The 15,713-nt window shown below is 33.7% G+C and overlaps 1 protein-coding gene across 5 annotated transcripts in view; it reads left to right on the top strand.

Moving 5' to 3' along the window:
* Positions 1 to 15,713, top strand: part of LOC111424491 (Na channel protein 60E) — a 61,796-nt gene that overhangs the window by 19,247 nt on the left and 26,836 nt on the right. For all 5 annotated transcript variants that reach the window (XM_023058042.2, XM_071197748.1, XM_023058041.2 and 2 more), the window contains exon 2: positions 13,291 to 13,499. In XM_023058042.2, the coding sequence (XP_022913810.1) occupies positions 13,291 to 13,499 (209 nt within the window). The remainder of the gene's footprint in view (positions 1 to 13,290; positions 13,500 to 15,713) is intronic.

Genomic DNA, 15,713 nt, shown 5'->3' with positions numbered 1-15,713 from the left:
TAGAATAACATTAATTTTGGTGAAATTAATGAGAAAATATTAATAAAATTCAAAATTTGGATCGAGTTAATTAAAAATGATATGGAAAATCAACAGAACAGTGCATGAAATAATAAAAAAGTTAACTGTAAGTGTGGAAAAATCGAATGGCGACGCGTTAATATATGCATGAGTACACATTAAATATGGAACAAAGGAAATTGCGCGCGGAGTATTAATTTCCTGAAACAAATATTACCGGCTTTGTATGTTTTGTTATGCGTTTCGAGTACTTTGTGTTTAGTTTAAAACCCAACAATAACGGACAAACATTATATTTTAGAAACAAAAATAAATAAATAAGTTGATAATAACAGCAATTACACAAAAATACATTCATTTTTTTTCGTAATTGTTTTGAAACGAAAAAATCAATGTAAATAAAATAGTTAATTGTACAATTAAATTTGTCATGCATGATATTTTGCATCAAAAAATCCTGTGTACGTAGATTTATAGGCAATAATTTTTCGGAAAAATTGATCAATATGTAACTCCCGAGCGGGAAATAACTCTTCTCGAACCATTTAGTAAAACGTCCGTTTTGTACAAAGCTAAATGGACGTCGCTATCAATGCCTAGGAAACAAAAAAATGCGAAAAATACGAGTTGTTTATGAGAACGTATGGTTTTGGGTGTTAGCTTGTGTTATAAACGGCGATAAATCGACGAGGTATAAACAATATTCTTGTTTGAACTAATTCAATTTCAATTTTTATTTATCTTTTCTTAAAACTTATATCCCAACCTTGATTTACTTAAAAATATTTCAAATTAAACTTAGAATCGGTGTCGAGGTTTATTTTAACTTTAACTCCGAAGCAGAGTAGGTACTAAAACCTTTACAAATGGCGTAGAAGACACCAAAGGCCCTGACCTTGTGAATAATTGAGGTGATTCGAAAATTGCTCGTGCGAAATATAAACCCTCGTAGTGTTGCTCCGGTAAATCCCCCGTGATCTATTCTTAATCAACCGAACATATCTTTCCTTGTACATACGTTGTTACATGTTTTCAATAATTTCACAGAAAAAGTCAATTATAATAAATAAGTATTAAATCCTAATCGCTTAATTAATGACTTTACCTACAGATTCGTTTTAAAAGAAACATTTAAAATTTCAGTTTATCATCCCGTTTCTTCGTCTCTCTGATTGAAATGAATTATTAATGTTAAACCGTCAGAGCAGCAAAAAAAAATAAATGGAAACACCGTGTTTTTTCTTTCGTTTTGAAACGATACCGAAGGGAAAATGAGATGAAATACCGGCGAACAGGATGTAAAGTGGAGAGGTCACGTTTCACCAAAGGAGTACATGAAATTTATCCACCAAAAGATTTCTCCGTTGGTTGAACGTGCCTAATTGTATTTTAAGAGCTTTGTATAGTACATTGTGTTGATATAATAGATTTATTCAACGCCGACGTTATAATATCTATAAAATGGTATATTTTGCCACTATTATTAATTAAGAATTGAATGAAATTTGAATTGGGAGATATGGTAATTAAAAACCACAGACTGGAATTCAATACAAGAATAACACAGACAAACGACAAAAACTTTTTGAATAAATTTGCTTTAGTTTTGTGGCGTTTAGTATGCTGAATATCAATGTGATAATAAAAAGGATGAGATTTTACCGCATTTTTACATTTCAATAGTTTATCGTTAGTTACAAGAAATATTGAGATAATGAATCCAAATCATAATTTGGAATTGAAGTTTGTGCTCAAGATAAGTGTTGGGTGTAGCATAAAGTATGCTACGCGAGTTTACCTAGCGTTGTAGAAAGCTAAATACATGATTTTAAAACATTATAAAGTGTTAAAAATATGCGTTTAAATGCACTTAATATTAATTTATTATTGTGATGTAGTGTTGCAACTTTAAAGTATACTTTTAACTAAATTTTATAACGTTTACACAGAGTGTTATTGTTTATAGCCAATTTTCAACACTTCATTCAATGTTATGTTTCAACATAAAAAGTTTTTAAATCATGGGTCCGAAACTGCTTAATTTGTCATGTACAGGATGTTTAAAAATTTGCTTTAACTAACAATTTTCTGGAATATCTGGAAATCATAAATTTGTATTAAGTTGAAATTTGCCTGAGAAACTTTTATATAAAGATTGTAGAAAATAATGGTATGTTATATTATAAGTATAAAATATTATTCGCTCAAAATCGTGATTATGAAAGGGGTCTAAAATGATTTACCTCCTCATAAATGATACCTTTAAGAGTGTCAACACAAGCTTTGAAATATTCATTTTTCCTTCTTTCTTTTTTTATTTCATCCCTCAAAAACGTCGCGATATCAGATACATTAGAAGTTGATCGTGATTAATGATTCCCTTTGACCTCAACCGCCATTTCCAGCTCATTTCTGTTTATCGTTTACAAATCGATGGAAACACTTTTTTTTTATTTCTTCTCTGACAAAGTAAAATTTTCTTTTCATCCGTTAAAATTTTTTCTTAAAAAGAATTGTAAAAAAATAAACCAACTTTTTGCGGTTTCGTTTATTAAATATTTACTTAAAACAAAATTGGTTTTCTTTAGAAACTGTTAACAGTTATTATTTTGAAATGGAACCGTTTATTATTTTGTTTATAAGCGAAAGGATATTAGAAAATTGGTCTTTTAACAATTGAGTGTAATAATAAAATGACTGCGGCACTTTTGTTCCATCTAATTGATTTATAACTTTGTTTTTTTTTTCTAAAATATAGGTCATTGCATATAATCTGCAACGTTTTTGAATAACAAACGTTTCAATTCCCATCCCGTTAATAATAAATTTTCAATAACCACTAAATTTTGAATTTCTAGTTAACCCAAAACCTTTATCATAACCCTAAAACCGGAAGCTGTCCATAATTCACAAACCAACCAAGCTGAATCAATGGATCTGCAACGTCGGAACTCACCTTCTCTCTCTCTCTTTCATATCTCTTTCTGTAATAAATAACAAAACGTTATGTGACCAAGAGATACGAATAGTTGGATACGACCTAGAGACAGAGGGTTACAACCAAACGATTCATCTTCCGTAAACATCGATAATCGTAACCAGGAAAATTTATCTCGCGCTATAGTATGATGTGTGTGTATACACGAACACATACACATAATAATACATTGTCCAACACAAGCATTGTCGAGACCGATATTAATCAAATCTTGCGTTATTGCGCACGTTTGCCAAACTAACACAACTCAATAATTACGGGTCAAACTCAGAGTAAGTAGCCTTGATACCCTTGAGTATTAACTAGCGCTACTAAATGGCATTGATTAACGTAGATCGATTAAACTCTGATGTGAAAATTAATGGTGTTACGTGATAATCTCACTTAATTCTCTATCAGATTTACATTAAAAAGATGAGTGAGTTGATATCAAAAATAATAATTTTTTGTGTATAATTTTATAATAAATAGACAGCAAGTCGATTATTTATATTGAACCGTTTTAAGCTCGTAAAAGTCGTTGGTCGTTCGTGGGGCTATTTCCGACATTCCCCCCTCTAAAAGCTCGATACCGTGAGAGGCTTTAAAGCCTGCGAGTTTTAGGTTCGGCCTCTTTCCTGTGCTAGTCATTAACCGGCGGCTCGTGCCTACTTGCTAATTGCCTTCATTTATAATTTAAATGTTTGTAACCCACGTTTTGACATCCACGGAGTTTATGTTAAGGCATGATAAGTTTAAATAATTAACAAAAAAATTATAAAAAAAAATATTCTAGACATTTTTGTTGTTGATGTTGAAACTTAAATAATCTAATCTTATTAAAATTTATCCGTGAATTCACGAGATGAAACAGCAACAGTTGTGCTGCAGAAGTTATTTTTGAAAGTGCATTTCAACGCTGCCTCTGGCGTAGTTTTAAAGTAAATTTGCATGTACTACTTTCTAGCGGAACGTTAAAAAACAAACTAAAGAAAAAAATGGTGAAAAAAAAGGCGAAAATCCGACTAAATCGTAGTCTCTCGTAGACTGTTTTAACCAAAATCTTGTAGGGATCAAAAGCTTTAAACTCAGCTTTAACCTTAATTTTTCTACCTGTATCTTTTTCGCAAGGACTTCTAAGGTCGTTCGTCCAGCGAGAAAAACAAACCGAGCTCTTTGGCAATATATCGTATTTGTTACAATCCCATCGGCTACTTCGGTTTGGAATTTCCCTACGGACGCGTTGCCTAAATATTTCTTTCAAATGTACCATGTTGAGTAAATGTAATACTAAATAACAAGAAAACCCTCTCATCATTACAAACATATTTCCACAAATTAAAAGTTTAAAATGAAACAATAATTTTAAAAGTTATTCTTAAGTTTAAGATAGCTTTAAAAGAAAAGTACAAGCAAGTCGGGAAAGAAGCGATGTTAAGAGCACGTGTTGTTCTGGAGATGTAAGATTGTTTCTTAAACTTTTAGTTTGTAGTTTCAACCGAAGATGAAAACTGCAGTGATAAGAGAATTCTCCTTTTTATTAAAGATATGGCTGTTTCAAAACTAGTAGCACAAACAAAAATTCCAAATAGAAAAATACATTTTAACTATAATCCAACAGGCATTTTTAAATTTTATAGCAAATTTCTATTCCATGACTATAGTTCTTTTAGTACCTATAAGTTCAATAAAATAGTTAATATAGAAATTGTCTTTTTTGCGCATAATATTAAAATAAACATGACTTTCTATCTAAAACCTTAATAACTTGACGTATTTCTGAGGATAGGCTCAGAAACACAGGTTCAAACGGACGAAGTCCTGAACATACTATTTGAACTATCTGAACTACTTCAAAAACTAAACTCATGGTTTGCAAAGGAGCCAATAAGATGTAAGCTGGTAGTCAATAACACCCCCAGCAAACAAGTCATAGAATTTTCCTACTTGGGTGTGCACATTTCAAGCTATCACGATCCCGCAAAGGATTTGGGAAGTCAAATTAACAACGCGTCTATCATGAGACTCTAATATTATGGAATGTCACAAACAAATATCACCCATTCTTTCCAATATCAGCAAGCTTTAAGAATATGTTGTATATGCTTGAATATTTCGATCAATTGGGCCATTGACCTTTCCCATGTAACATGGTTTTATGTGGAACCATTTAACTTTAAGTAAAAAGGAGTCGAAGTCGCTCACATCATATAAGAGAGTACCCTTAAAATTGGCTAAAGAATCACCCTCTTTGGGAACATCATTCAGATACAGCCTGCACATATATAACTGTATAATTTAACAACTTTTTTCTTCTTCTTCCTCTTTCTTCTGTATTTAGGCATAACTGCCGGTTTATCTCCACTTTTTTTTTCAACCCAACCCAACCCAATCCAACGCAACAGGGGCAAAACCAACAGGAAGAACGGATGAAATCTCAGACCGACCACAGCAACACATACTTCTCCATCCGTGAAGGACTACGCAGTAACATATGTATTATTACATGTATAATTTATACAGTTTCTTCTTGTATGTAATAATTAAACCTTACAGCAAACTGACATATTACAGTGTTATAATTTTGTAAATAATTGAAATAGGACATATGTTCATTAAAATTTTTTTTTGGTAATTGGATTAGCTATCATATGTCAAAGTTTGATGGTGAGCTAATAAATCACCGTGTATAACAAATTTGTTTGCATTAAAATTATTCATACTTTGCAGCTGATTTCAAATTCGGATTCTCAGCTGTGATCTTCTACGCCATCGTCCCAACATTCTTGAAATTAACTCGGTCCAGGTATTGGTTTTGCTACACTATCAACCATAATCATAGACGAAAACATTCCATAAAAGCAAGCGTTTTCTCCAGGGTCATCTTAAGTAATATTAGATTATTCAATTATTCAAAACTAGTAGCACAAACAAAAATTCCAAATAGAAAAACACATTTTAACTATAATCCAACAGGCATTTTTAAGTTTTATAGCACGTTTTTATTTCATCACTATATTTCTTTTAGTACCTATAAGTTCAATAAAATAGTTAACATAGAAATTGTCTTTTTTGCGCGTAATATTAAAATAAACATGATTTTCTATCTAAAACCTTAATAACTTGACGTATTTCTGAGGATAGGCTCAGAAACACAGGTTCAAACGGACGAAGTCCTGAACATACTATTTGAACTACCTGAACTACTTCAAAAACTAAACTCATGGTTTGCAAAGGAGCCAATAAGATGTAAGCTGGTAGTTAACAACACCCCCAGCAAACAAGTCATAGAATTTTCCTACTTGGGTGTGCACATTTCAAGCTATTACGATCCCGCAAAGGATTTGGGAAGTCAAATTAACAATGCGTCTGTCATACGAGATACTCTTTGGTTGAACAAATTCATGGATAGTAATATATAAGATCTGCATCAGCCCAATAATGACTTATAGCATTGAAATACGTGCCACACCTATAAATCTAAGAGCATGTTAAGACTAGAACAAATAAAGATCCTGAAGACAATCTAATTAATGACCAAATGTCGAGACCGAGAAGACAACGCAAGAGATTTTGGCGCAACCACGCCCGTAGAATTCCAGATGACAAACTGCCAAAATTAGTGCTTATAAGTAACCTGCCCAGACCCACCGGGCGTAATCATCAAACAGATGGAGAGACTCTAATATTATGGAATGTCACAAACAAATATCACTCATTCTTTCCAATATCAGCAAGCTTTAAGAATATGTTGTATATGCTCGAATATTTCGATCAATTGGGCCATTGACCTTTCCCATGTAACATGGTTTTATGTGGAACCACTCAACTTTAAGTAATTTGATTGTGTTCGTGAAGCATATTTCTGGCTATGTCGATGGGAGGCAACTGGATGTCATCACATTTTGTTTGGAAAGATGAAAACGGTTTGTTTTCACCTTGGTAATTGCATAATTACATGTTCTATATTGGTTTTTATTCAATAGAACATGAAATGTCTTCAGGTGTGGCTTAAGGCACTAAAGTGTACTTTTCTCATAATTCATAATTTGATGATATGTAGCAGAATTGATGCTGAATCTGGAATGGCTGTTCTACAGAATGATTAAAATTGACAATCTGACTCTTGCAACGTGAATAAGTTACAAGTGCATGTAGACAAGTGTCATATTGTGTATTTTACAGGTAAATATCGTGATTATTCCTCAACTTATTCTGTTAATAGTATAGAGTTGGAAAGATCATATTGTGTCTGGAACCTTGGTGACAACTTCAACCCGAGATTGTCGTATGTTAAACATATAGAATGATTTATTTTGACATCAGCAGTGAGATTAATTAGTACATTTGTATTATTGAAATTATGATATCCTTGTATTATTTGGTCACCATGCTACAGTTTTCATCAACAAATTTTGACAAAGTTTAATTTCTCAAATAAAATCATTTTAACATTACTTGATAATTTTGCATTAAGTTAACATTGATTACAAGTGACATGAGTTTAATAAAATATTGTCGCTCCCTTATTATGCTTCCATTTGATATTATATTATAGTTTTAAGAAAACTTTGTGTCTGAAGCCTTCGCAGAGGAACTTTCTACTAAAAACAAGGTTAGAAGCCACCTTGGTTCCGGTACTCTAAACACTGTTTTAATAATTTGCAACTGTTCACACGCAACGAGTGCAACACTCCAAAGTTTAAGAAACTAAGACGAAATCAGTTCTATAAATAGCCTTTATTATGTTGTCGAACTTTCAAGCTTGCATAGCCTTATTTTCAGGATTGTAAGAAAGTTTATAAGTGAGGTTAAGTTTACAACTTAATTGATATTACTTTACTCTTCTCCTTATTTGTATGCCCCTTACTTTTCTATCTTCCCTCGCTTAATTGCCACTGTATCCTTCATTCTTGCGAGTAAATCCAAAGTTTTGTATTGATTCTTATAATACCACACTTTGTGGTGACTTATGATATCAAATACATATTCTCGTATAGGAGACATGATAATACTCATTAGAAATTTTGACATTTATAACATTTTTTATCATTAGAAGGTGATTAGAAGTTTAATTCTATACTATTTAAAATGTAACGTTCTACTTCGTTTTCGTTATCTTCTTCATTGTAGGTTTCTGATTCGTTAAGAACTCTAAGAACGAAAACGAAATGATAATATTGCAATAGTAAATTAAGATAAATATCAACATCTGTATTAATAAGAAATTTGCAGGTATTTTTGTCTTATAAAAGTAAAAATTCTCGTAATGAAAGTAAAATATGTTCCCGAAAATTCCTTTTTTTTTTAACTTTTGTTTTAAATAACTTTGGCCACACGGTCATTAAACGTAAAATGCCCCGTTTTTCCGCCTCTATTTTCCCTTAATTACACAGTCTCTGGGAAAATAAAGATAAAGTCACTGGCGCGTCACTAAAACAAACGACCCAACGGGTGGTTCTAAATTATTATCATTTTTATTTTTCTCATTGTGTGTATACCAGGAAATGTCTGACCTAATTTCTCACGGTTCGAAATTTTTCAACGCCCCTTTGTATATCTTATAATGAGAAATTGATGAATCTAATCGTTATAACATCGCAAATCAAATCTTCTCGACATTTATTTCATTTTTGTTCAACAACCAATACGGTGTATTTTGAAACTTGACCATCTTCCCAAATATTGACACCAATAGCAATCAATCATAATCGTCCATAATCTATCGACGTTAAAATTAACTTAACGGCCATCAATCAAATCAAACGACAACATCTCTCATCCGAAGGCAACTTTATTAACCTTCCTGAATTTACATGTTACGTTGAACTTGTTGATAGATGTCAGACGAAATACACGCATCGACAACAAAGGAAATGACCATTTAGTTTGTTGTCGCTTCTGTTCTGGTGTTACGTAAACGTTCGGTTTCTCTGTATGTGAGCTTTGGCGCAGTGTAACCTATGCATAATGCATGCGTTGCGGCAATTAGGGCTTTACGACGTATGCGACGTCGTAATTGCGGTATCACATTGGACCGTACTTACAGATCGTCCTTCAATTTCGAGATCAATCGATGAATTACAGCTTTGATATTCTCTCACTAATCAATTTCACGTAGAGATGGAATAATATTCAAAGGAATTGTTGCATATGATTGTTTACTAGAAGTGTTGTGATAAGTCAAGTGGATTTTGATTTATCCAGTGTTTCATACATTTTAGTATTCAATAAAAGCTGTATGATTATTGACCAAGCAGCGTATTTTTTTGAGATGGGAGATGACGTTTACCTAAAACATATGAAGCATAAAACGCATATTGATCGAATAATTTTGCGCCGACGGTATCCAGTCGAACATTCTAAAAGCACTTTGGAGCGCACTTTAGCAGTGAGTCAATAAATTCAACTACAAATAGAATAAAAATATTTAAAACAAATTTAAGGTTTTTATTATTAACTATTTGAATATACGTTTTCGATGCTCAGCTACATAAAAATCAAAGATAGGTTTGATTGAATAAGTTATTTACTGTATTTGGTTTAAGAGCATGAAGAACCAGGATTTGTCACTCCGGAGTTGTTGGAAAAAATCCTATAATGCACGTATTTTAGGGTAGGGTGCGTAAAAATCTTTTTAATTGATGACAACACTAATAACGTTACAAATAAAAGAACATGACAGAACAAATTTTCTGTGTATCCAATTTTCCAATAGATATAGTACTCCATGCGAGTACCAGGAGCTTGACGTGCCAGGATTTTAGTTGATGCTTGAGAGGGCAAGAAAGATTTCAAGCCCTACTATAACACTAACGCGATGTCAAGCAGCTCGGAGTAACTTCAGAACATCAAACGAATACAGTAATTGATTATGATTTTTTGGATAAACAAGAATAATTTTTATACATACTCTGTATTCCATTAGTTTGAGCTTTTGAGTTAAATCCGATATTAAATTAAACAACATATTTTACAACGTTTCGGTCTTAAGCGACGTCGCCTAAACAAAAGGTGAAGCCATTCAATGATTTACCCGAAGTTGTATGCGGCTGAGACTTTATAATTAGTATCACATGACCTCAAAGGTGGTCAACACACTCTGGCTGCTTGTAGTCTCGGCTTATCTTACCGCTGAGAACCTGTGACTACGTATGATTAAGCTGAGGACCATCATCTCTCAAACCTGATCAACACGTGTTATAGCGTCTTGGCTAAATGGTTATGAATCTATAACGTCCAAGGTTACACAATTAACACCATATGGCCCAAGATGGTCAACAGCGAGTGATCTTGGCTAAACTAATGGTGAAGATTCTATAACGTTTCCTGATCAAGCCGAAGTTCTTTGCAGCCGAGATACCATATCCACACAAACCGGATTAAGACCGAGGTGTACTATCGCAAGCAACCTTGTCTAAACTGATGGTGTGGATTATTTGATTTAGTAGGATTAAGCCAAGGGTGTTTACAACTGAGGTTTTACAATGATTGCCATATAATCTTAAAGTTAGTCAAGTCAAAGTTAGAACGGAGATTCTATAACTTCGCCTGATCAAGCCGAGGTTGCAATCGAGACGTTGTAGCCTAAATAGTCTTAGCTTATCTTTTGACTGAGAACCTATGACTTCGCATGATTAAGCCGAGATCGCTAATTGCCACCATGTTCTCTCAAACTTGATTAATAGATAGTAAAGTCTATTCAATTAATACCACATAAATCCAAAGATGCAGCGCTTAGGCTGCAACTAGTCTCAGCTTATCTAACTGCTACGAACCTATGACTTTGTATGATTAAGACATGGGATCGCTATTGGAAGAGCCATAAATACCATATACATCCATACTTAGAGAGATTCTATGACTTCGCTTGAATGAGCCGTCGTCGCTTCCAAGTCTATAATTAATATCTAGAGAGTCCAAGAGTACCTAAGAGTTTATATTAATTAGTGTGATCTCAGAGGTACGCATAATTAAAATATAATTACATTATTAACACATTAACATAATAATTAAATTGAGGTTGCTAGTGGCGGATCGGTTGCAATTAATTAATAACATATTCTGCCAAAACTGATTAACACATTCTACAGCGTCCATTGCCCATAACAACTTTGCAGACCGATATTTCCATGCACATAGCCTTAACTATCTCCACAACCTAGCCTGACCATATATAAGAATAATCTTATAAAATGTTACGAGTATGTTAAGCAAGTAAATACTAACTATAATTGTTTTGAACATAGTTTTTCCTAAAAGTTTGACGAAAAGTCATGACATAATCATTTCGCTGCAATATTTTACTCAAATTTATGTTCAAATTCTACAAATTACGCCAAATTTCTTTAAGAGTTTATATTACATCAAGTTAGTAGTGTCATAGTTTACATCAAGTTTTTGTCCGATTATGAAGTTGATCAATTAGACTGAAGTTAACATGTCAAAAATTGTTGTAAGTTGCTTACAAAATACCTTATTAGAAAAATCCCATACATTTTACTTAACAGTATTCCTTATTCAGTATAAATAAGCTCATGGTCAACTTTTTATAGAATATTTATGCAATGGGTGTTTCTCGTTCATTTTGCATTGATATTTTATTTACTAAAAATAGATTATTCTTTTTGTAATTTTCCCTACTCCATTTATTTTTTTTCCAAACTCCACTAAAACTTTGGTCGGCATCATGCACAACACGCCAAGAATAATACAGGTCCTACTTACAAAAACCGACGTTTTGTTGGGTGATATAAAAATCGATACGTCCTATTTATTTATTAATTTTCTATACATATGCATGTGCGGGGTCAAGGCACACCGACCAACCAATAAACGTCATAAAACGTTCACGTGATGCACCATTCTGGTACTATATTTTCAATTTAGCTAAATAGTAATCTCAATTTCTTTTAAGTAGCATAACTAAATGAGCCTTGTATTTGATTTTGTTATGTCTAGTGGATGTAAATTAAATTTATGAGTAAAGTGGTTGTGTTTGAAAATCCTTCGAAAGAAATTTCATCTGCTCCGGTTGGCAGCAGGCGGGAATATCTAGTTCGTTTGTTGGAAAAGCTTTTGCGGACGACGTCCTTACAATCAACGTTGAAATGAATGGAAGCATACCTGGGTACCTGTGCAGCTTTGACGTTCCGCGTGATATCCCATCGCTATTCGCGGAAAGAGGTCAATAGTTGGAGAATTCGCTTTTCCAACACACTCGCACACAGTGAGAAGCACTGCTCCTGCCTCGAGTTCAAGTGTCTCCCGGAAACACCATATTCCAACGTCACTTATTGTGCACTTGGTGTCTCCGCACTTCCACCAAGATCTCGTCTCATTAAGAGACTATTGTTAAATACAACTTGAACAATTTATGAAATAGCATCGATATAATTTGATTGTTTTGCAATTATACTTGCAACGTGATTTTTGTAATTACGAAATTTGCAAAAAAGTGAATAAAACACGGAAATTTTAATGTCGGAACGTTTTTAAACCACTGACATTTAAAAGGTCGGAAAGTTAATTAAGCCCCCACGTAATCCTGCCGTTTCCAAAATTAATTCCAGCGACGTTTTCCGGATGGCTAAATAAAAATAATAAACCTCTGTATAATGTTAGCGTATAATCAATATACGTCGTCTCGTTGATTTTGTTTTTTATTGCGACAGTGATTTGTTTTGCGTTCGTTACAAAATTTTTTGTCTGGCTTGTTTTTTTGTCTATACCATGTATAAATCAAGGATGGTAGTTTTAGTTTTAATTGTTATTCAGCATTAGATTCGTGTATATTTATAAGGTAGAACTAACACTAGACCTACAACTAGAAACATTCGATTTAGCGTCTTAAGAAACGCAAGGCTAAATCCGAATATATCTAGTTCTAGCTCTAGTATTAGTTCTAGTTTTAGTTCAATGAAAAATATACAACAATCTAACGCAGAATGATAACTGAAGCTAGAACTCACACTTGCAATAAAACTAATACTAGATCTAGAACTAGAAACATTCACACGGGTTTAGCCGTCTTAAGAGACACGCTAAATTCGATCATGATCTTTATTTTATATTATGAACTTTAAGTCTCAAACTACCAACACTACAAAACACGAATAGAACAAATTGAGCATTTTCAAAGTGTGAAATTGTAGTAGTCATTCAAACAGTTTAAAGTGCAAATTAAAATTTTTTTCGTTTAACAGACTTTTGGCTATAACAAAGACTCCCTCCCCATATACCTAAGTATTAGCTTCTAATTTACAAATAAAACTTTTTTTCTTTCTTTTCAGACGTTCTGCGTAGTCTCGAAGAGATTCAGGAAGAACTACATCCACAGGTTTACGGCGACCAATTCGTTTTTCCTGTTCAGCCCGTGGAGTCGCACACGCAAAGCATGCATCTACCTATCGACCAATCAATATTTTGACTATATCGTCATGGCCACCATTTTGCTCAATTGCGTCTTCCTTGCCATGACAGAAACAATTGAAGAAGCAGAGTATGTTTTAATTTTATATTTACCATCCAAATATATGTAATAAAAGTGTTCTTCATTATCTACATTTATGTTTATTGCGGACGTTTATGAGTCATTTTGAATAAAGTAGATCTTTTAGCCATAAGGTGTAGTTCGAAACCAATAAATTTTATTTCCATGCGAACCATAAAAACAAATCGTCTCGTAATTCGGAGAAAATGACGGATAACGTAGTAGAGTGGAGCCTTCGGGCAAGTTGAAATTACTCTCTATCTGGTACATAGATAGATACCTACATAGATAATAGTATTTTACGGTAGCAGTTTGTGGACCGTTTTCACAGTACCACTAAAACAAACACGGGGTGAAATTCGCACTGCGGAGTAGTTTCAAAAGAGTTGACACTGCGGAAAACGAATTTTAAATCGATTTTTCTTCCCTTTAGAAAAGATTTTCTAGAGCACACTCCGGAAAGCACGGACGAGTTAAAGTCATCAACGTGAAAAATCTCCTTGTTTCCCTGATGGTTTTAATACCACCAGTATTAATTAAAACCGATCCGTTTACACTTTACGCCAAACTTAATCCAATTAAACCTCGAAATTAACACACCGCATTTGATATTAATCGCCGAAGTCGTCGCAACGATAATTTCCTTCTCGTGCCGAAGCACAATCAATTCTCTACGTATCTCTTTCTCTCTCTGTCTACCGGTTGGCAAAGTAATAAAGAGAGAATCTGTAACTAGCCGTAAACGTCGTTATCCAGTCTAGATTTACAGTCTTTCGAAGGTAATCCAAACCCTGGAATTACCAATGAATTAAAGTTTCCGTAATTTGACGTTGGAAAGGGGAGGGATTTTTCGAGGAAACTTTTCAAGTTGGTCGTTCATTACAACCGGGAGACACCCTACGGGGACGGGTGGCTGTGAATCATTTGCGTTGTGTTGGTTCCCCCCCTTTTCTTACGCCGAAATAAAACTCCAACCCCTTCTTCATCGAGCGTCTCTTCTTTGTAATAACGCCATCAGAAACTTTCAGTCCGGCCTGACGACGTCGACGTCCTCATTTCAGGACCTCCTCTTGTTTCATCCTTTCAGCAAACGTCACACGTGATATGTCTGTACATTCTGAAATTCCTGTCTGTATTTTCTTTCATCATGTCAACTACAAACAACAAGTTAGCATCGTGTGTAGAATTTGAGATTCTAGTTATTGATGATGAAGGAAAAGTAATCGATTTTGAGATGAAAACGAGTTGAAACCGGCAAAGCTTTTAGTTTTAGAGGAAAAGTATCAATTTTCATGCGGTTATCGGAACTGGGGATATAAGGTTAGTTCCATAAAACTGAATCTACAAGTCGATAATAAAAAGAAAATTGCAACGTAGCGAACATTCGAGTATTCGATTCGATTCCATGTGCAGCACATCTGGTGAGCTTCGATTTATGCAAATTACACGTTCCGGTTATAACACTAGCATTGTTCAATAAAATTCATCTTTTACTATCTTCACAAATTCATCATTCGACACAGACATATGAGTAAAATCTCATTTCACTTAATACCACTTTACTTACCTAAGTGTTATTACTGGTAGTAAAATATATGGATGATACCATAAAAGTTAAGCGTCATTTAATTGTTGTACTAATAGCTTTATGCGCTATTAAGCGAGTTTATTAACTTATACGGGTATACATATAAATAAAGGTGAGCTTTACGAGAAGGTAATTGATAAAACGAAATTGATTATATCTCCGGGTAGTTCCGGATTCCAAAAACCCGTTTGTCTACCAACTTACACGCGTTCTTCATTGACTAGACACGGTTATTTTTATCTCTCAACTCGGGGAACACAACGATGATGGCGTGTACGTGGAAAGTTCACATCCGCAGGAAGTTCTAGGATGCACGCGAACATACCGCAAACCCGCAATTATCCAGCTACGGGCACTAATCAACACCGCCGTAGGGTTGGCGTTTTGTTCTTTTTCTTTGTAGCATTATGTCTTGGTGATTTAGTGCAAAATTAAGTGGTTATTTGTGTACTTATATTGAGTTTGGGGCAATTTTAGCACCTCATTTGTTGTTTAAATTCTGTTCATAAAAGTTAAAAAGGCATACATTTTGTCGTTAAGTGATACAATATGGTTTACCATATAGATAATCGTTATTATTTTCTTCTTATTTTGTTGATTGTTTTATTTGCCTGCTAATTAATAATAAATATCTG

Source organism: Onthophagus taurus, chromosome 7 (genome assembly GCF_036711975.1).
Source record: "Onthophagus taurus isolate NC chromosome 7, IU_Otau_3.0, whole genome shotgun sequence".
NCBI lineage: Eukaryota > Metazoa > Arthropoda > Insecta > Coleoptera > Scarabaeidae > Onthophagus > Onthophagus taurus.
This window is presented reverse-complemented; position numbering and strand designations above follow the sequence as displayed.